The sequence below is a fragment of the Myxocyprinus asiaticus genome, chromosome 14, assembly GCF_019703515.2.
Source record: "Myxocyprinus asiaticus isolate MX2 ecotype Aquarium Trade chromosome 14, UBuf_Myxa_2, whole genome shotgun sequence".
NCBI lineage: Eukaryota > Metazoa > Chordata > Actinopteri > Cypriniformes > Catostomidae > Myxocyprinus > Myxocyprinus asiaticus.
The window spans coordinates 11,544,720-11,568,778 of record NC_059357.1 but is presented as its reverse complement, the minus strand read 5'-3'; the positions used below and the strand labels follow the sequence as shown (position 1 = coordinate 11,568,778).

The 24,059-nt window shown below is 36.2% G+C and overlaps 1 protein-coding gene across 2 annotated transcripts in view; it reads left to right on the top strand.

The window, feature by feature from the left end:
* Positions 1–24,059, top strand: part of LOC127451584 (corticotropin-releasing factor receptor 1) — a 245,812-nt gene that overhangs the window by 121,125 nt on the left and 100,628 nt on the right. For both annotated transcript variants that reach the window (XM_051716370.1, XM_051716369.1), the window contains exon 6: positions 2,243–2,328. In XM_051716370.1, coding sequence (XP_051572330.1) covers positions 2,243–2,328 — 86 coding nt within the window. The remainder of the gene's footprint in view (positions 1–2,242; positions 2,329–24,059) is intronic.

Genomic DNA, 24,059 nt, shown 5'->3' with positions numbered 1-24,059 from the left:
AAGATGCGCCCAAGCCTCTGTTACTAATTCAAAAACATCACTTTGGAACTAGTAACGATGGGTTGAGCTGTTTCTAACTAGTTATTGTTATATGTGTTTGTGTGTTGAGAGAGAGAGAGAGAGAGAGAGAGAGAGAGAGAGGCCGATTAAGCATGTGTGATTACCTGCGTCTGTTGCGACTCCCAAGCAGAGATGAACAGTAAAGTTATATCTGTTTAACTAGTATATTCCTCAGCTGTAGTGTTTGTCAGCTTGCTGAAGATAATTGAATTTTTGTCAAATACATCCTATTTTCTCTGTGTAAAAATAGCCATCCGAGCAGGGTCATCCCTGAGTATTTTGCAGTAGCCAGTTCGTTCTCTCCTTCACGATGTTGAATGTTTACAATCTCCTCCCAATGCGGAAACTCTGTTATTTTAGCACCTTGAGTATGTAACTTATTTCATCTGTTGGGTCTCTCAGCAGTGATAAGCCTTACTGCTAAAGCTGTTAGTTTAAGTCTATTTCCCAAATGTAGTGTAGTAGTAATCCGAACAATTATGGAGTGAGAGACAGTTCCAATAACTTCAAAGAAACTGCTCCCTGACTGACAACACTGACTCAGTCAACTTAACTGGCTCACAACACATAAAAATGGTCTTTTGTCACTGCCTGCTGGCTAAAACCTTTAATGTCACAGTAAAAAATGACAAAAAAGACACTCATCTTGCTGCTTTTTGATATTTGTGCGGTTCTTACACTTTAGTTTAGAATGCCACGAACACAAGCGGAGTGATACAAACAGTAACTTGTCCGAGTGCTGATGATGTGAGACATCAGTGCTCTTGGAACGTCTCTCGTCCAATCAGATTCCAGGACCAGAACTAACTGTTGTATAAATATACAGTATATTAAGTATGTACACAAATATTAGTAAATGAGACCCAATGTCCTCCAGATATCTGCACCTCTTCAAACTTTCCAGGGATATTCCTGGCTGACAAACCAGATAAAGGCATTTTGGCTTGACACTCGCCATATTTGTATTTTAACATTTTTATTTCATCAATGTATTGTGTGCTCCAGCTGTGTGGACAACGATGTAAGAGAAATAGCAACCATGTGCTTTTAATGCTTTCGATCTCTACTATTGCAGTTCAATGATGGATAGCAAGTTCCTGTTACCCCCATAATTGCTTCTTGTTATGATGGGTGCTGATGCTAAACCCATAGGGCAATCAGGGCTCTAATCAGCTTGTAGCATCGCATCAACACAAATCTTTGCCCTACTTACTCACACAAATTGCCAAAGTTGCAATAGTTGTGACAGTTTCCATGGAAACGAAAGTTGTATGAAATAGATGATGCTGCAGCAAAGTTTTTTTTAATTTTTTTTATGATGTATCACTCTCACAAGTGTTTAAAGCTAACAAACAACCTGTGTTTATTTTCAGACAGTTTCAAGTCAAATAATATTTAGTTGCGTCTTTAAAAATGTTCCAAACAATGCAATGCCTGATTGTTCAAATATACATCTGGAGCACGCTGGCGCCAATATCCCTGGTGTATTTTGTTCTTTTAATTTCTGCAATAATACCTGAAATTACTTGTTACAATGGCTCAAGTGGTATAAGGTTGATTACTATTATTGGGTAGGTTTCAGTATAGGCCTTGTTGAGCAAAAGTAAAAATAAACCAAAAATCACTAAATAAACCTAAAAAAGTGCCTTTTCAACAGCTATATCTGCACAACTGTACCCAGGACTGATTTGACCACAAATGTTTCACAAGATGTTTCTAATCCTACTTTCTAATTGAGTAAAAGCTTGTTTAGGTTTCATGTTGTCTGTCATGTTGTTTTATGTTACAGCCATGTTTGGTCACTGTTCAATGCTCAGTATGGTGGACTGAGGGGGAAATGAAGTCTGTAAATCAGTTTCATGTGGCACTAGTTTTTAGCATATAGTCAAGTTTAAATATCCACGCTAGGGTCAAACCCACATGTACTGTGAGGTCACATATTGACTGTGTTTTGGGTCATATTGCATAACTTTGAATGATGTAATAGATTAAATTCAGTGCCAGATAATTCAGCAGATGGTTAGAAAAAATATTACACCATTTAAGCTAATTATCTGCCTTATCAAATCAAATCAAATCACTTTAGAAATTACATTTGGGGATCAGTCAACAAGCAGACATCAAACAACAATGGCTGCACACTTAATTTTTTTTATTTTGTATGCGTGTCTGTGTTTTCCAGATAATGTATACAGAGAATGTCTTACCAATGGAACCTGGGCGAAGAAGGGCAACTACTCCCAGTGTCAAGAAATCCTGAATGAGGAGGTACATGGTTCCATTCAGACTTGTTCACCATTCATAAGGCATATATATATATATATATATAATTTATTTATTATTATTTCTGCTGTGTGGAGATTAGTTTTCAAAACTGTTTTAACTGTTTAAAGTTTTAGCTCGATTGGTTGTGTTTCACTTTGTTTTAATTAATTGTCTTGAGTTGATAAGGATTGTCCATTTACATTGATAAAATTCATATTTATGCCTCTTTTACATCAATCACAGTTCTTTGCAGAAAAGGTTAAAGGGATAATTCCCCCAAAAATGAAAGTTCTTGTACTCCGGAACACAGATGTCACTATTCACTTTCATTAGAAAAAAAGATGCATTGAAAGTGAGTGGTGACTGATCTCATTTTGTATTCCACAGAGGAAAGAAAGTCATATAGGTTTGCAACAACATGTGGGTAAATAAATAATGACATAATTTTCATTTTTTGGGTGAACTACTGTATCCTTTTTGAAGGCGATCAATAGAAAAGGATCCTCTAGAAAACTATTAGAAAGGATAACACTTTGTCAGGGAAGAAAATAAAATTTGACATTTTAATGTTTAATTTTAAGCCCAATTTACAGTAACTGAAAAAAACCCTCACATTTTCAATGAAGATCTCACAGATTTGTCAGCAGGTTTTATCCTTTGCTGTATCTTTTACTGTAAATCATTTAGGCATTTTCTCTGAAACTTCCTGTTCTCGCCATTTCAGTTGTCACTTGGTAATAATTGCCTTTTGTGCTCACTACTGTATTGAGTGTGAGAGAAAGAAAAATTGTCAAACAAAATGTTGTACAGAAGGGTTACCATGGCTTTGGTACCTTGACTTAAAATCATAACAGTGGTACTCAGAGGAACAGCCAAGTCTTTAAAACTGTAAGCCATTCCTTACTAAGATAGAATCCCTATTGGACTTTATGTCTGGCATTTGGACTCACCACTGTGGGGCAGATGAAGTGGAGCAAGTCTCCATTGCAGAATGTTTTAAACATTGCTGTAAAAAGAATTGCATAAATGCTTTTACTTCCATTTTTACTCAAGTTCTATTCTAGTATATCAAGGAAAATTGATAGCAAAAATGTAATTTTCAGAAAATATATTTTTACCTTCAAAGAAATTAAAATTCTGTCATCATTTACTCACCCTTATGTTGTTCCAAACCCATATAACTTAGTCTTCTGTAGAATCCAAAAGGAGATTTTTGGCGTAATGTTAGGGAATGACAGTTTCAGTCACCATTAAATGTCATTGTATGGAAAAAAGATGCAATGAAAGTGAAGGGTGACCAAGGATAATATTATGCCTTACAGCTCATTTTATGTTCCAAGGAAGAAAGAAATTAAAACAGGTTTGGAACAACATAAAGGTGAATAAATAATGACAGAATAAAATTTTTTGGGGGTGAACTATTACTTAATAAAGATACAGTATTTTTTTAAAGATTCAAATAATTCAGATTTTCAAATGCTTTAGAATGTGTTGATAAAACATAATTTACTCCAACGTATTATTTACACTTTCAAAAATCTTACTTTGAACATAAAAAACTTTACCGTGCACTAAGATCTTTTTGTCATTAATTCCAATAGTACATTTACTATTATTAATGCATATAGCACATTGACTACATTTACATACATAGGCTAGTACATTTGCACTGGATGTGTAATAAATGTGTAACATTAACTGCTGCCTGGTTTGATGCTTTACAATGCTGCTTTCTGATAATTGTGTTTGTCTGTTGTATTTAGTAAAAGAGTACTCCAAGACATCAGCAGTTGCGTAGTCACAACAAGCAGTTGAGACTGATGTTTTAAACTCTCTGAAATCACTTGTAAATCATTTTGAAACTAAATTTTAAAGAAGTGTGGAAAAATGATACAGAATCAACACTGATGATGCCTGCATTCATATTCAAATTAAATTAGAAATAGAGCTACAAGCAGCGATGATGGACCCAAGCACCATGGGTCCATTTCAACCCGGTGGCTTTCGGAAAACAATGCAAGGTGGACACATGCATTTGGAATTTGACATTATTCTAAACAATTTTGAAGCAATTTGGGTAAATATAAATATAGATTTTAAAGTCTGTTGTAAGAGCCACACTTCCTGCTGCCAAGTGGTGGTGCTATGACGGTGACCCAAAATAGCCACACCCATGTGATTAGCCCTCAAGACCAAACATACATCTCAATTTTGATCTAAATGACACATTGCACACAGAAGATATGTGACACTTCCTGTTTCCCATTTTTCGCTATTAATTTAATGCCTCACCATGGCAACACCATTCGATACATCAAAATTCAGTTTGCAATTGTGTGTGGGGGGGGAGGGGGGGGATTTATCTTACCTAACACAAAAATAAAACTGTTAATATTATGCATTTATTTACATTAAAATAGTATGTAAGTACTTTTAATTAACATTTGAGTCTGGCTATAAATTCCTTCTTAAGATCTGGCTGAAAAACAAACATCACACCCTCAGCTAACAAATAGGTCTTGATTACGTTTATGCATTTGGCAGATGCTTTTATCCAAAGCAACTTATAGTGCACTTATTACAGGGACAATCCTCCTGGAGCAACCTGGAGTTAAGTGCCTTGCTCAAGGACACAATGGTAATGGCTGTGGGGATTGAACCAGAAACCTTCTGATTACCAGATATGTGCTTTAGCCCACTATGCCACCACCACACCTTTGATTACCTTTGAAAATAAAAACATACAATGTAGGGTTTTTGTTTATTAAATCTGAGGAAGAATATTTAGACCTGCTTAAGTCTATCTTTGACCATATCAACCCACATAAGGGAACAATGCCAATCTAATGTAGAACTCTCTTTTTACACAAAATAATGTAGCCTAAAACTGAAAAAAAGAGCATAATGTCTGTTTTTCCTTTTTTATTATTATCATCCTCCCATTCAATGAGGGGACAATTAGCCTTTTCTTGTCCTGCACACATGAATTTACACACAAGAGCCATATATTTGTGCAGATAATAAATAATCATAAAAAAGTATTAACAAACTAATTTGATAATGTACAGGATTGTGAACGCTGACACATACCTGTATACAACTAAACACTGTCAGGACTTATGCATAAGCAAATTCAGTGACACTTCACATAATCTTTTTACGAGCACTACAGAAAAGAATTGAGAATAAAATGCACATTTTCTTGTGTATTTTCTTTGAATCTTTTTGAATCAATTATTTATCTTTTGTGTACATGAGCTGACATCACTCCTGTAACATCATTGACATTTTTTAAGTCTGTAGTTTTGACTGCAGCCAGCGGATATACAATTTGCATAAATACATTTGATTGAATAAGACGTGATAAAATGCGCTCACCTAAAAGTTGTTGGTTCGTGTTTTGAAAAAGAGTGTAACTGAACTATGCCCAGACAAGCTTAAACATGCGCGCTCTTGTCCGGAACTGGACCATGGATAGCTTGACGACCGCCGATGCTGTTGTTGCACGTGTTGAGTGTCGTTAAACTCACCACTGAGTTTTGCGCAGAGAGGGCTTGGATGTTTACCACAGCGATTTTAATTTGGATGATCAGATAAAAGTGATTGGCTGGCCTCATCGAATCACTGACTTACATTAAATAAAGACATTACATTGTACTGGGAGACTCTGAGAAGTGGTGGTATGCAAGAAAAACAATGACATGTAAAGCCTTAACTTGGGTAGCACATATCGAGGCATGGGAGAACCTGTCCATATATACTACAACAGCATTAAAGGTGTTAAAAACCTAGGTAGCACATCTTGTCAGCCAGATAATACCTATCAGGATGTGCTACCAGCATATCTATCAGATAGTGTGATATGGTGTAACGGTTGTTTCACATCACAAGCGTGATTGACACATGAGCAGAGCGCATTTTTTTCGTCATCCATAATAACAGATTAGAGCATTCACAGCAGCGTGCATGTTAGAGTGTAGCGTGAGCTGTAGTGCAGTGGGGGTTTCGGCTCCAAGTCTATTTTTGCTGCACCGCTCACGCTCAATTAAAGTGACCATGCACTGTTGATGGATAAAATTAATGTGATTTGACACAAAAAAAGTACACAATGCACAAAAATATATATATTAGTAATCTAGTGTGTCTTTATACTGTATGAGTTTGAGCACATCTGAAAAACAAATGAAAAGAAAAAACAACAACTTTAACAATTTTTAAATTTAACAATTTAAACCAATTTAAAATGTTAATTATAGATCTTAATCAGAAGTAAGGTTTATCATTTAAAACTACAGTAAACTACAACTTATGAGCCTGAAAATATGAGACATGTACTATTAAACATATAACAGGTCTATAGATGAAATTACTCTGATGTCACACTGCAGGAAACCGCGCTTCCGGGTTCTTTCGAGCAGCAGATTTCAATGGTGGAAATAGGGAGCGCTGCAGTTTTAATATTCTTTTAAGCTTTATAGTAATGTCTTTTAATGTTAATAGAAGTTATTATAAATGGTTTATCTATGGTTTACAGTGAATCAATTATGTGGGTTATTTTCTGAAATATCGGCAAAACAAGTTTAAACTTGGTTCGGTGAGCCTGTATGGTTATGTCAGACATGTAATAGGTTGATGAATACACATCCTCACATGTTTAACATGGTTCTAAAGCCTAAAAAATGAGATATATAAAAATAAAAACTACCACTATAAATGCAGTATGTGACTTTACTGCTTAAATTATTAACCCACATACAATAAATAATAATATTCTTACTTCAGTATGATCATATTCCATATTAAATCTTAATAACAGCTGTTTTCGATTGAACAATATTATTTATTACATTCAAAATAAATGCAAAGACATCATTTTCGCTGTATTACATTATTTTTATGCACTTATCCTTTCACAAACAGTAGTCCATGTTCTGTGGTGGTGGAGACGGGATCTGTTCATCCTGCTATATCGTATATGGTGATTTTGATCTGATAATATCATTGTTAGATCATATTTGACCTCATATCTGTCACAGCGACAGCACTTTGGAAATAATAATAAAAAAAATAAAAAAAGCAGTTTGCAATCAGAGTTTACGTAATTTATTCATAAATAAGTTAATACCAACCAACAGCTGCTGCGGGTCAATTGTGTCTAATAGAACAGATGCGATAACAATGACAGTGACCCATGAATTATCATCATCATTTATGTAAAATCCTGTGTTTTTCCTGATGCAACGATCTGGTGGAAATTTAAAGAAGCCCCACTCTCCAATAATCTGTGGAAAACGGGGAGGTCCAACCCCACAAACAGCACTTTTTGGGCAGTTTCAGTGCAATTTGAGCAAAGCGCCTATAGACAGCAGTTCTTTTCTGGGTAACAAAAGAACCCAGAAGGGGCGGGGCATTTGTTTGTAAACATTATCTTCATCTATAGGCTTCAGCAATACCCAATCACAGCTGAGTTTGCTTTCATTTGTAAGCATATGCACGTGACAGACCGTGATGTCAGTAAATTCAGAACTTATCTCATTCGTGTTCAACAATGGATGATATCAGACTGATTGTGGAGATGGAGAAGAACAAAGTGCTCTAATGTTTACCTTTTAGATGCAAATGTGGTCCTCCTCCTCATGTAAATAAGATTTCATGACGATCAAGTTTGTAATACCCACTCCTGATAACCATTTTATAATTTATGATCTTTATTAAAATAAATACTCACCTTAGTAACATAGTGTAAAGGGGTTCAAAGGGAAAGGAGGAGGTGAGAACCGGCTTGACAATATAAATAAAATTTAATGATAAACTTAAACAAAAACACACAAAAATAAACACATACAGGTCAGCTGCCCATAGTTCTCTCTCTCTCTCGAACTGCTATCTCCGGACGCCTTTATCCCTCGCTTGCCTCATCAGGCTGATTGGGGTCCGGGCGTGCGTCATTCTGGCCCGGTCCCGCCCTCCTCCGCACTACACATAGAAATCACAGTATTTTTCTGTATAGACCCGCTGCTGTGATGCTATAGAAAGGTTTCCAGAGTGAAAGCCCTGTTGAGTTTGCAGCTGTAGTTACGCTGTAGTTAAGCTGACGCTATGCTCATGTCTCTCGCAAGTTTGCGATTTGAGACAGGCGTGAGGCTGTACTAAGCCCTACCCCTAACCCTAATGTGATTATAGCATTGGTAGCACATCCTGATAGGTAGCATATATTTTCAGAACACCTGTATGCTGTAGAGTAAATTATAGAATTGCAGGTGTTGCATACCACCCACTTCAAGCACTGATTGTTCTCAAATTCATTCATTCATTCATTCAAGTGGCTTTGGTTCCTTTGTGTTTTTATACCAATTCCTGCTGATTTCCTGATGAAATGTTATTCAGATAATAGACCTTTTTCACACTCCAGGTTTTGGAACGCATAAGTAAACGATTGCAGGGTAAACTTCAACAGTGGTGAATGGGAGTGAATGGGAGATCAGAGCAAATATTATTTTCACTTACCCATTTGCTCTAAGACCAAAAGAAAAAATCCACTATTACATTTGAATGACTTTCCAGAAGAGGAAAAAAAATAGAGAGTGGTGGATTAAGCAAGTCAGATGGGAGAAGATGACAAATTTATGGTCACTGTCTCAGCAGCTGTAATCGAAACCCCCTCGCAGCTGTGGTAATTTGTTGTTTAAAACTAATTCCAGGGTAAAATAACAATAAGCATAATGTTATAAATGTACACAATATTTAAAAAAATGTATAATATAAAAAGAATTGTGAGATTTACACTGATAAATAAAGCGGAAACGTCATCACAAAAAAGGTCTATAGTGCAGATGTGGTATTTTGGGAATCATTCACCAATGGAGCTTGGCTGTCCTCTATTGGACATTTCTGGTACCACATCTGCAATTTGCCACCAAAAGGTAATTTTATATATATATATATATATATATATATATATATATATATATATATATATATATATATATATATATATATATATCAACCTAAAATTTAGAACAGAACTGGATTAGACAGGTAGCTTTGATTTTCTAATATATTTTTTTCATATATTTTCTAATATTTTCATATTTTCGTTGATATCTTTAGTATATTTTAATTATATAAAACATAAAAAGTTTGTGCAGGACATTTCATACATTTCAACTAAAATTTCTATAATTTTTATTTTTATTTGTTTCACTTTAAAAACTGTTTTCACTTGCACAATGTATTGCCAAGTGTCTTCTTTAAAAAGAGACCAGGCTTAGGTCTGTACTCCCTAGCATTTATGAGTTACAAACATTTAAGTTTACACCCAAATGTAGGAAGAAAGGAATAATAACAATTAATGTGTTGCCATGACAACACAATTTAAGATATCAAATATCCCTTTACAATTTTACACCAGCAGTGTCTTAGCATTATTCTAAATAATTTTTAAGCAATTCATGTAAACACAAGAGGGCTATTTCAAAGTCTGATAAAATTGCCTTACTTCATGGTGCCAGCTGGTGGCTCTATGACCATGACCCATAATAGCCGCATAAATGTGATCAGCCCCATTACCAAACATACAGCTGAATTTTCATCAAAATCATACAATGCACACAGAAGATAAAGGAACTTCCTGTTTCAAATTTGTGCCCTTAATTTATTGTGTCGCCATGGCAACATCATTAACTATATCAAAAATATGTTCACAATTTATCATCTACAATGTCTCAGCATATTATTGCCTAAGTTTGGTGCCAGTCAAATGAATCCCCTAGGAGGAGTATTCAAAAGTTCAGGGCCTGCAATTTTCAAAAAATGCACATTCAATCCAAAATGGCTGACTTCCTGTTGGATGGAGCTAATGACTGTCATTTTGAAAGTGTCCGGCTTGATGAGAACAAGATCTATAGCAAGATTGGTGACCATAGAAGAAACTGACCCCACCTCTTTTGTCAAAAGGTGGTACTACAGAGCTCACCAGCTATGCCCATATGTTAACTTTTCCCAGGCCTAATGGCCAACAACTCTGATGTGTTTACAAATTCAAAAATTCAAGCATGCCAAGTACCTCAAAAACATGTAAATATACATAAAAAGGAATAATGACATTTAATGTGTTGCCATGGCAACTGTATTTAAGATATCAAGGATCCCTTCAGAATTTTAAATCTGCACTTGACATTATTCTGAAACATTTGAAGCAATTCAGGTAAACATAAGAGGGATATTTCAATGTCTGTTAAAAGTGAACTTCCTTCCGCCAGTTGGTGGTGCTACAACCGTGACCCACAAGGCCAAACATACGGCTCAATTTTGATGTAAATAACACGATGCACGCAGAAGATATGACACTTCCTTTTTCCCATTTTTTTTTTTTTTTGACGATACGTTACTACGTCGCCATGGCAACACCGTTCAATATATAAAAATTTGTTCGCAATTTAGCATAGTCAGTGTCTTGGCATGATGTCGCCCACATTTTTTACCTGTAACATGAAATCCCTAGGAGGAGTATTTCAAATTCCAGAGCATGCATTTTTCAAACAATCCAAAATGGCCGACTTCCTGTTGGATGGAGCTTATGACTGTCAGTGCAAAAGTTGTCCAGCTTGATGAGATCTATATGTTTACAAAGTTTGGTGATGGTAGCTTAAAAGGGATGTGCTACAGAGCCCCCCGAACATGCCCATCTTTTAGGTGGTGTTACAGAGTAAGCCTTTTGTATGTTTATTCTCCCCAAAAGTGTAAAGACCGTGGAATGTCAAAACATTGCACAGTTTGTTTGAGCATCCTGACCAGCCTGACACAGCAATATTGGCTCAACCAATAGCAAGTTTGGGGAGGGACTATCGGTTGTTCTGACCAATATTAGATGAGGGTACTATTCGAGAACATGTGTGAAAACAGTTATTATTTTTGCGATTCCATTTGGTGACGCTAATGGCACAGAAATCATACACTTCACCTTCAGTACAAGTAACTGAAAACATACATTTAGAGAACCAGAAATGTAAAAAAGAATCTGGCTTTACAATCTGTGGTGTAGGGTTTTAATATATGGGGCAAGTTCACATGTGTAGGTCTGTTAGTACAACAACAGCACTCATGTGAGGGTAATGTAGACGTGAATTACAGCATGATGTATTTGTGCATGCAGCTTAATTTAAACTGAGAGAGCATTAAAATAAAAACTGTTCAGTTCAACAATAACAAACAGACTTGATAATTGCTCCTTAGCACTTTTGCACTCTGATCATGTTTAACAGTTTGTTGCAGGAAGAAAAACAGAAGAAAAAAAAAGAAAAAAAAAAACAGTTCCACCAGATTTTAAAACTATTTAAAACAACTGTAATTATTCTTCAAGGTGTTTTTTTTTTTTTTTTTGTTTGTTTTGTTTTTTGTTTTTTTGTTTTTTGCAATACACAATTCAGTCTGCTAGCCAACTGGCACAAGGTGCTGCTGGGACATGGGACAGATCCTAGGTAGTCTAAACCACCCGCTTACCTACAGTATCACACACACATATGGTATGCCAGGCAGACGTGTGTTAGTTGCCTGTTATCTATGCCATCTGTTTCCTGCAGGATTGTTGATTTAATAATTAATAAGTTTGCTCACATAGGAGAACATGTGCTGGCTCCGTGGTGCTCACAGCTTAGGCAAATATGGAAATGGAGCCAGCAGGGAGAGTGCACTTGCGTGGGTTTGGCCCTGAGGGACGTGCACGGCCAGGCAGGTTGAATAAATCGACAATCACTGCACTCCAGGCTAAAAAGACCTGACTGAGAGACCATGTAGTGTGGCAGCCGTCATGAGATTCGAGCAGATTGGACAGGATTTCAGGAAGATTTTTATAATGATGTCCCTATTTGATATGTATTTGTGGCAGTAGTTGCTGAAAGTCTGTTTATTTATACACAAGCAGTCAATGTTTGGCGACGCTTACAGGAGCGGTGACCTTGTAATCAGTACAAATGCTCTTATATTTTGAGCTGTGGTGCTCATGGGCAACCCGGGTTCTAGTCTGGCTAAGGTCATGTTCCCAATGCCAGTCCCTTCTCTCTCCCTATGATGTCTCTCTCTCCTACTGCATTTTACTTTTGTTTTGTAGACAATAGGGCTGGATATCAATACATATTTTCTGATTTGATTTGATTCAATTCCGATTCACAAGCTCTCTATTTGATACAATTAGATTTTCAATTCTGATTAATGTAGGTATAGTTTAGTTATTATTAACCTTTTGCCTAATATATTAAATAAATTATCTCTCAGCTGATGCTGTAAATTGGACAGGGAACCTTCTAAGTTGGTACATTACAAATATACACTGATTTTGCTGTTTCAGATGGAAATTGGTACTTTAATTCACCGAAATGGCATTCAACTGATCACAATATACAGTCAGGACATTACTGATGTAAAAAACAGCACCATCACTATTTGAAAAAAAAAAAGTAATTTTTGATCAAATCTAGACAAGCCCCATTTCCAGCAGCCATCACTCCAACACCTTATCCTTGAGTAATCATGCTAAATTGCTAATTTAGAACTAGAAAATCACTTGCCATTATATCAAACACAATTGCAAGCTATTTGATTTGTTAAATGAATCTTAACATTGTCTTTGTGCTTGTTTTTGAGTTGCCACAGTATGCAATAGACTGGCATGTCTTAAGATCAATATTAGAACAAAAATGGCAAAAAAGAAACAGCTTTCTCTAGAAACTCGTCAGTCAATCATTGTTTTGAGGAATGAAATTGCTTGAAATTGCCAAACACAAATTTAAGATTTCATACAAAGGTGTACACTACAGTCTTCAAAGACAAAGGACAACTGGCTCTAACAAGGACAGAAAGAGATGTGGAAGGCCAGATGTACAACTGAATAAGAGGATAAGTACATCAGAGTCTCTAGTTTGAGAAATAAGACGCCTCACATGTCCTCAGCTGACAGCTTCATTGAATTCTACCTGCTCAACACCAGTTTCATGTACAACAGTAAAGAGAAGACTCAGGGGTGCAGGCTTTATGGGAAGAATTGCAAAGAAAAAGCCACTTTTGAAACAGAAAAACAAAAAGAAAATGTTAGAGTGGGCAAAGAAAGACAGACATTGGACAACAGATAATTGGAAAAGAGTGTTATGGATCTTAACCCCATTGAGCTTTTGTGGGATCAGCTAGACTGTAAGGTGCGTGAGAAGTGCCTGACAAGACAGCCACATCTATGGCAAGTGCTACAGGAAGCATGGGGTGAAATGTCAACTGAGTATCTGGACAAACTGGCAGCTAGATTGCCAAGGATCTGCAAAGCTGTGATTGCTGCATGTGGAGGATTTTTTGATGAGAACTCTTTGTTGAAGTAGTTGAGTAGTTTTTTCAAATCGTAATAGTAATTTTTCACATTATGAATGTCCTGACTATACATTGTGATCAGTTAAAATGCCATTTGGTGACTAAAAGTACCAATTTCTTTCCATAAGAGCAAAATCTGTACATTAATCCAAACTGTTGGCCGCCTGTGTGTGTGTGTGTGTGTGTGTGTGTGTGTGTGTGTGTGTGTGTATATATATATATATATATATATATATATATATATATATATATATATATATATATATATATATATATAAAACAGGGCCCAATCAATTCATTTAAATTGATATTTATTTAACAAATATAATAATCAACACAACCAAAACTGAATTAAACTTTAAAGTAAAAGTTTGATCTTGGGATTTTAAGAATCAATCTCAAGATCGTTCAAATGAAGATCACGATTCATCGACAAATCTATATTTTTACCAAGCCCTAGTAGACAAATATAAACTGGGCCTATAAATTCATTTTATTACAAAACGATTTATTTATTATTTTTTGGACTGGATAGTGAAGGAAAAGCTGCCAACATGTGAACAAGTATTGAACTACTTCGAGGCTGCTTAAAAAAAAAATTTAAAAAAAATGGTAGGGACTGCTAGTATACAGTATATGATGCATTTTGATTGGAAATTTTAGGAAAGATATTTATGACTTCCCAACACTACAAATAAGTGAATTAGTGAATCATTTATTTTAAACAGTTCATTTACATTAACCTTCCAAAACTGATTCACTTTATTGTTTTGGGCACTCGGGAGAGGACGGCTGCCTATGCCAAGTTTCACCACTGCTCATGTGAATTTAATTTTTCTGCGGAATACAAAAGAAAGTGTTTTAAAGAATGTCGCAATCACTGATTTCCATACAATGGCAGGGAATAGTGCCACAAGGGTGAGTAAATAATGACAGAAGTATAATTTGTGGGTGAGCTATTGCTTTAACAGCCTAATCTGTTGTTCATTTGTTCATCTGAATCAAAATAGAGAAGATAATTTATATATATAATAAAAATACTGCCAGTACTACAGTGCATCCAGAAAGTATTCACAGCGCTTCACTTTTTCCACATTTTGTTATGTTACAGCCTTATTCCAAAATTGATTAAATTCATTATTTTCCTCAAAATTCTACAAACAGTACCCCATAATAACAACGTGAAAGATGTTTGTTTGAAACCTTTGCAAATGTATAAAAAAAAATAAAATAAAAAAAATTACATGTACATAAGTATCCACAGCCTTTGCTCAATACTTTGTTGAAGCACCTTTGGCACCAATTACAGCCTCAAGTCTTTTTGAGTATGATGCTACAAGCTTGGCACACCTATTTTTGGGCAGTTTCTCCCATTCTTCTTTGCAGGACCTCTCAAGCTCCATCAGGTTGGATGGGGAGCGTCGGTGCACAGCCATTTTCAGATCTCTCCAGAGATGTTCAATCGGGTTCAAGTCTGGGCTCTGGCTGGGCCACTCAAGGACATTCACAGAGTTGTCCTGTAGGCACTCCTTTGTTATCTTGGCTGTGCGCTTAGGGTCGTTGTCCTGTTGGAAGATGAACCTTTGCCCCAGTCTGAGGTCCAGAGCGCTCTGGAGCAGGTTTTCATCAAGGATGTCTCTGTACATTGCTGCATTCATCTTTCCCTCGATCCTGACTAGTCTCCCAGTTCCTGCCGCTGAAAAACATCCCCACAGCATGATGCTGCCACCACCATGCTTCACTATAGGGATGGTATTGGCCAGGTGATGAGCGGTGCCTGGTTTCCTCCAGACATGACCCTTGCCATTCAGGCCAAAGAGTTCAATCTTTTTTTCATCAGACCAGAGAATTTTGTTTATCATGGTCTGAGAGTCCTTCAGGTGCCTTTTGGCAAACTCCAGGTGGGCTGTCATGTGCCTTTTACTGAGGAGTGGCTTCTGTCTGGCCACTCTACCATACAGGCCTGATTGGTGGAGTGCTGCAGAGATGGTTGTTCTTCTGGAAGGTTCTCCTCTCTCCACAGAGAAATGCTGGAGCTCTGTCAGAGTGACCATCGGGTTCTTGGTCACCTCCCTGACTAAGGCCCTTCTCCCCTGATCGCTCAGTTTGGCCAGGCGGCCAGCTCTAGGAAGAGTCCTGGTGGTTCCAAACTTCTTCCATTTACGGATGATGGAGGCCACTGTGCTCATTGGGACCTTCAATGCTGCAGAAATTTTTCTGTACCCTTCCCCAGATCTGTGCCTCAATACAATCCTGTCTCAGCGGTCTACAGACAATTCCTTGGACTTCATGGCTTGGTTTGTGCTCTGACATGCACTGTTAACTGTGGGACCTTATATAGACAGGTGTGTGCCTTTCCAAATCATGTCCAATCAACTGAATTTACCACAGGTGGACTCCAATCAAGTTGTAGAAACATCTCAAGGATGATCAGTGGAAACAGGATGCACCTGAGCTCAATTTTGAGTGTCATGGCAAAGGCTGTGAATACTTATATACATGTGATTTTTATTTATTATTATTTTTTTTTTTTAATAAATCTGCAAAGATTTCAAACAAACTTCTTTCACATTGTCATTATGGGGTATTGTTTGTAGAATTTTGAGTAAAATAATTAATTTAATCCATTTTGGAATAAGGCTGTAACATAACAAAATGTGGAAAAAGTGAAGTGCTGTGAATACTTAACAGATGCACTGTATATGGGTACTTTTGAGCATTCATTTGTAATAAAACGGACTCTCTGAACAGAAATATAAGAGGCTTGGCCTATATCTTCTTTAGAAAACTAAAAAAAAAAAAAAAATTTGAGAGCTGAGTTTGGAGAGGTTGTAGACTGTTTTGTCATTTCCTGTTGAAATTTCTGAGCCTTCTAAAGGAATCTCTGACCGATACAAAGGAGGCCGATGAACCTGAAAGTGAAGCTACAATAGACAATCTGCATCACAAAAGTGAGCACAAAGAAGTCCAGTGTCCCACAGAACCAATTAGATTTCAATCTGAACCACTAAAGTAATGTGTATAAGCAGTGTCCAAGAACAACTTAATGAAGGCCAGTGGCCTGTTCATTCTCTTCTAGCCTAGCATGACCAAGATGCCCTTGAACCAATTACACAATTTAATAATTCCCTTCAGATGTTCAGTCAGGTACATAATTTTGACTTTTATCTCACTACTTTTCTAATAAAATGATTACAAATTGTCATTATGACATTAAGACATTGACATATTTTCCATTATAAAATCAACTTTGCATTCATTGGTGCAGACATAGGTGTTCTTTTTCTGTTCCGCTGTTCTGAATAAATTGTTCCTTGTAGCAGTGATGGAGGGGATATCATAGGATTTGGTGTTTAACCTCAATGAGCAATTGCCCTTAAACCACCTGGTTATGAGACAGAGACGTGTAATCTTGGTGCAGTGGTGCATGAGCCGATTTGTTTTCTGTAGGGCCAGTAAATGACCTGTAGTGTGAGGTAGTCTGAGTGGGAACAAAATATTCAAAATAGTGTGCAATAAATATCATGTGCATGGTGATAAATTGGACCCAAAAAGTATATGGACATGCAAGCCACACTTTAAAATGTATGTATTTCATTATGTAAGACAATGAAATATTAAATCATGTGGTATCTGCAAATAAATGATGATAGACTTTCTCTGAACTTATAGCTGAAGTATGTAATTTCTGCAACACTAGTGCCAACGAATTGCAAATTGCAAAAAAAACAAAAAAAACAACAACAACAAACAAACATTGTAAACAGCTTTCTGAATACGCCCCTTGCCTGCAGTTGTTCAAAAAGTTAGATTGTCCCAAGTTTGAATAACGTTGTTGGGTCTAACGGGTCGGTCAAAATAAACACTGGAATTTTTATAGTGCCACAGAGACACAGTGTTCACAGTTTTTGAGAAAATTAACCTATGAATTGCTTACTTGTAGTTGTCTCTGCATATTAAGCTGGGATAGGAGAAAGTATTTTAACACTAAAAAAGCTATATACTTCAGCTTTAACTTTTCTGAGCCATTTTAGCAATGTCTTGTAACCAACTGGTTCCAAAGAAATTTATATTGGATGTACAAAATCAGTTTCCCTCAAGTTCACACAGATGTCCTATTTTGCTTGAAAGTGCTAGTGCTATTTTTTTTTTTTTTTTTTAAATGCCACTTGATGCCTAGACATACATTTTTAAGTATTGCTTAAATGGGCAAATACTTTTTTGAGGGCCATTGTATAATGTAAGACAAAAATGGTAGGAAATACAGTTGAAATTGAAGACCTGCATGTTCTATGCCTAATGAGATAAAGGGTATGATCAAAGAATGTTGGAAAACAAAATGACATATTCATGAAACACGGGGCCATATTCATGAAACAATATTTTTTGTTTTTTGTTTTTTGGTAAATCGTTCGTAAAGCTGGTGTGACATACATTTTTCGTATTCATTACAGTTTTCGTATTTTTAAAACATTAGTCGGTATGAACAAAATTGACACCTGCTCCCGACTATGTGTAAATCGTGTTTAAGACATCCGAGCATGTAGTGTTTTTTCAGATGAACTGCCATGACTAAATTTTAATAGAAGTAAGATTAAATAAATAATGGAAAAAAAATCATTAAATGAGTGAAATTTACCTTAAAAAATTACAAATAATAATAATAATAATAAAAGCTTTTATTTAGAAACATTTCTGTTGCTTGCATTTATTTTTTTCAAAGTATAGTTTTTTCCCAACTCTGCTTATTCCCTACAGAAGTTCTTGACATGGGTTTGCATTAGGTTATCTAGAGAAAAAAAAATAATGTCCTCTAACTGGACTTTTTTTTTTTAAAAAACACTGGACATTAAGCTTTATTAATTATATTTTATATTTTAGTATAGACATTGTTAAATCGCGTTCAGTTGACGTATGGTCAGTGATAAAACCATAAATTAACACATTGTGGGCAGCTTTTAAATCTGTAATATCTTACAGTGTTTTGGTCAAAGACCTTCTTCAGGCATTCTATCAATTCATTGAAGATTGTTCCTGCTGCAAGGAAAGTATCACAGTACAGTCTTGGATATACTTGAGAAGTTTCTCCGATGATGCAGCTGATGCGCTCAATCGAACCAGAGAAGGTTAGTTGATGTGGAAATCCTCCTGTCGGCGTGAACTTAAAATTTTTTACACTAAAGCTTTATGTCAAACCATTTTTATTGACCTCTTGGACTGTTTAATTCACCAAAGAACCTCTGATGGCAGCAAAGATGACTGTCTCTCATGTGAATGCACTCTTTAAAAAAAAAAAAAAAACTTTCATTTCTGTTCGCATATATGTTAAAAGCTTCCTATTCTCATTTACTAGTGAGTCTGAAGCCTTCCTTATATGGCGTTCCATGGAGCGTGGATTATGATAATTGTGAATAAGCATGCATGCGCGCTCTATTTACGAACATTTGGAATTCACTAACATACACAAGTTGTACTAACAAATCTGGGGAATGCGAAGCGTTCATGAATCAGACGGAAAGTTTTTGGGAAGCTTCATTTTACGTGGAAATGACTCCCAATTCTTACAAAATTTTCAGGAATGAGGCCCATTGTGACATCACAAACATGTAAGGAATAATTGACGACGAACCGTTGAATTATTGAAAAATAATGCACACCCGAGGTGGTAATGCGGCCACGACATGCTTGAGATAATGTCATACCTCAAGACATTTTCTGGTTTTCGTCCCTAAAACGCTCTTGTGAGTTGAAATACTTTCTTTCGCCACCGATTACCGGTGTTTGTAGGGGCTCATGTAAGCAGTAACATCGCTACAGCAACAGTAACAGCATTCTTGTATATAGCTTTTACCTTGCTAAACAACAGCTTACAGCCCCACTGAGTCGCAGGTGTGCGCTGACATGAAGGCTCTGTTTGTTGCTCGCAAGCGTGTGTGTGTTGTGTGTGAACATGTGTATAAGAGCGAAAGAGAGAGGGTGAGTGAGCGCAAGGGTGCTTTCCACTATGGGAGGCTGAATAGGGCAACATACATTGAAACACGCATGTATTATAAGTTATTTTGGTTAATATAGAAACTGTTGTACTGATCAAGTCACAGGGGGTGCGTTGACATCAAGGCTCTGTTTGTTGGTCGTGACTCGAGTCTATGAGTGTGTGTGCGCGTATGTATGTTTGTCAGCGTGTGTGAGTGTGGGTGAGATAAGAGCGAGAGAGAGAGTGTAAGAGAGATAGGGAGCGTGAGAGCACTTTTCAACTGAAATTTAAAGAATCTTATGATATTATAGACATTTTTTGTCATTCTTATCTGATTTACTTAGCCAGTTTCTTTGTTTTAATTGGTTATTTTGCTGTGGTAGAATATACGGCTCTTTAAAATAACAAATAATTTGGCGAAGTGATATGGAACCGATATGCGGTCAAGACCTGGAACTACTTCATAGCTGTGCATTTATTGGAAAATAATTGCACACCTTAGAATGTTTGTCAACTAATCAGAATCAAGCATTTTATATACACTCACTGACCCTTTTATTAGTAACACTATGTCCTAATAAAGTGTCCGACATGGTCTTCTGTTGTTGTAGCCCATCCGCCTCAAGGTTCAAAATTGTTTGCATTCTGAGAAGCTATTGTGCTCATAACAATTGTACAGAGGGGTTATCTGAGTTACTGTAGCCTTTCTGTCGGCTCGAACCAGTCTGGCCATTCTCAGATGACCTCTCTCATTAACAAGTAGTTTCTGTCCGCAGAACTGCTGCTCTCAGCTTTTTTTTTTTTTTTTTTGCCAACATTCTAGAGACTGTTGTGTGTGAAAATCTCAGGAGATCAGCAGTTACAGAAATGCTCAAACCAGCCTGTCTGGCACCAACAATCACTGATGTCAATTTTTTTTCCCCATTCTGATGGATGATGTGAACATTAACTGAAGCTCATATCTGAATTATTTTATGCATTGCACTGCTGCCATACGATTGACTGATTAGAAAATCGCATGAAAAAGTAAGTGTACAGGTGTTCCTAATAAAGTGCTCGGTGAGTGTATATATAATTAACTGTTTCCATGCCCACCTTAAAGTTGCTGAGTCAGAAATTACAGAAACCGCCTTGCCACTTTTTACATTTACATGCAGGACAGCACTCTGTTTATTTAGATTTTCATGACAGATTGTTGTAATTGGAGTTATCTGTGACTTTGGTCATGGACCTTTGGATTAAAAAACAGGGAATGGACAATACCTTTTTTTTTTTTTTTAGGATCATTTATGCAATGAAACAATCAACATAACCTATAATTTACAATATACTGATATTTAGAATGATTCAAGATTTTTCAGCCATTTTTCTTGTGGCCTATACAGTGGCCCCACAAAATCTTAAGCTACTCTTAAAAAAATAATTGTATTAGATAACAAAATATCAATTTTTTTTTTTTTTTTCTTCATGATAAAATTGATACATTAAGTGTAAGTAAATACTTTTTAGGCACTGTGAATGTGATTGTTTTGAGCAAATCTCAACATATCACATGCAGCTACTAGTATAATTTACAGTGAATGTTGTACCTCATAAAATGTTACACTGCTGTAAATGGGCACTAATGAAGTTTCTGTCTGCCATGTAGTCATTTTTTGACCTTTTCAGGAGCCAAGACACCTCTTGACGACATTTTTCATGCTTGAAAACATTTTACGTGTTGGATAGGTGCTAAGATTGCATTGCTAAACCCTTGTGCTCTCTCAACACAAAAAAGCACTCTACTAAGGTATTTTCAGGAAAGTGTAAAAAGAGGGCATTTGGCAACACCAATACATCTGCCATTGCTTACATGCTCCCTTAAGAGATAGGGTGCTAATGCAAAAATGTAGTCAGCCCTGTCCCAGATAGCATCCATTGAGAATGACACACCCTTTAGGTAGAATTCCATGTGTTTGATATGGGGCACCTTGACTCCCTCCACAACAACCACAAGAGACCTTATATTGTACAAACACAAAATGACAGCAAAATTCTAAATGCCACACCAAGTATTCCTACAGACCGATTGTATGGAGCTGTTGGGTGTGAATCTGTCTGCCTTGAGACGACTAGTCTAGCCAGGAGACATTTTGTTGTGAATTGGTGAGCTTGCTGTGGATGGGTTGGTGGAGTGAGCTGTTTTTAAAATATGACAACCCTGATACAGGGATCAGTAGAGGCAGCTTTGAAGAGCCATCCTCTCAGGATTTAGTTAAAAGAAGTGGCTTCAGAGACAGAGAGAGAGAGACTGTGTGTGAACCCCTACTTATGCCCAATTCAGAGAAAAAGTGGAGGGTTAAAAAGTAATTTAGTCTAACTTTAAACAGTTAAAAGGGAGAGTTTAAAGGTGAAATGTGTAATTTATGTGCAACATCAAATGAATCTGCAACATGCTTTTAGAGTGGCCTGACTGGGCCAAACATACAGTAACAGCACTGGCTTAACCAATGGCATGAGTTTAGGGAAGGACTATCTGTTTGCTAACCAATGGAAGACAAGGGGAGTGTTCGAAACTTGTTTTAACGTTGAGGTGTGTTTTGTTCGTAACATAAGTGTCTGGAATTGCAAAAAGGATGTTTTTTTGTTGTTGTTGTTGTTGTTGTTGTTGTTGTTGTTGTTTTTAAACGGGTTTCCCGAATGCTTCTTCCATTTGCCATTGGTCATATTTTCATTGTATGAAATAATTATGGGAAGTTAAAATGTCCTACAGTGTAACATGCTAAACTCCTAAAACTATTTTAAGAAGAATTTTAAGATTCTTTTATAATTATTATGTGTGCAACTTTTATGATCTCATGTTAATTGAGAGACTTCATTGAATATTTGTAATAAAAATTAGTTTTAACACCAAGACCATTTAAAACGTACAAGTGAAGGCAAAAAGTTGATTCAAAATACTGAGAAACTTAAAAATAATGGTGTAACTCTAGCTCCTAAAATACACACTTTTCCCTTTTACATTCAGGTAAATTTTAAGTTAAATCTTGACATTGATAAACATATGTGTCAGCTACCTCTTTACAATGTGATGGTGTAATGTATTACTGCAAGACACATTTGTGATGTTTAAATTTGTAAATATAGTTTAAAATTTTGAATGTAATCCACTATTATTAAGTTACTTTCAGATGTTGGTAACATTTTACAGTAGGGTTCTATTTGTTGCCAGTTAATACATTAGGTATCATGAACTAACAATGAAGCAAAATACAGTTGTTCATTGTTAGCTCATGTTAGCTCATATTGTATTTACTGTTAATATTAGTAAAAAAACTTTTCATTTTAGAAATGTATTTGTATATGAAAAAGTATTGTTTATTGTTAACCAGGGCTCTAAAGTGACAGCTTTGCTTGTATTTGTTATAATTAATATACAGTATTATATATACTGAATATATTATATAATTATAATATGCAACATCAAATTTTAAGCCATTTGCATGTGTGCAATACGTGTTGTTTATGCCTATGAGGAGCATTACAACAGAGAACATAGACAAATATTATGCTTTGCTACAGTATTATGGTTGATGGATAAGGGATTTTCAATGGTCTATTAGTTAACCATTACAATTAATATGCTATTGTAATAAAAATAAATATTATTACATAGCAATAAATTAGTAAATACATATTCTATGGTGGTGGTATCAAATAAGCAATTAAAATATGGCATTGTATCAAAATGTTAATAGTACCGGTAGTTGTAGTAGTAGTAAACTGTATTAAATTATTACTCAGATTTTTCATTTATTTTTTTACTCAAACTCAACATAAAAACTGAACGCAATGCTTTCCAGATGATGAGCTCTTTGGCAGACATCTTGGCGGCATCTATATGGTATCTGGAAAAGCAGAGATCAATCTTTAAAAATCACATTCATCCCTTATTTGTAATGTCTCTTATGGGGGCTGCTATTATTATGTTTATAATCATATATACATAAAAAAATATATCCAAATTCCATCCTGAAAAGTTACCTCATCCCTAAAGCAACAAGAACATCCAATCTTGCCATTTCTGATTGATTTGTGAGTGGTTTCATCTGGGTTAAATTGTGCTAGCCGGCTTGTTCATCCAAGCCCAGTCAGCTTTGCAGTCACTGGATTCCATAACTGCTTTCCCTCCCCCTGCTTGGCCAGTCTGGTCCTCTGGTCTTTATGGTCCACTTGGTCTGCAGTGACCAGTGGGGGTTTGCTTCACAGGCCTGTCCTGTGAAAACAGAAGGACATCAGTGACAGATTTTTGCACCAGGAGGACACAGTAAGAGGCAAGAGTAGGAAAGGTGCTGAACCCATGATGAAAAAACCCATGATGCCTACAGTACAGTTTATGCTCACACACACATACACATACTAACCTAAG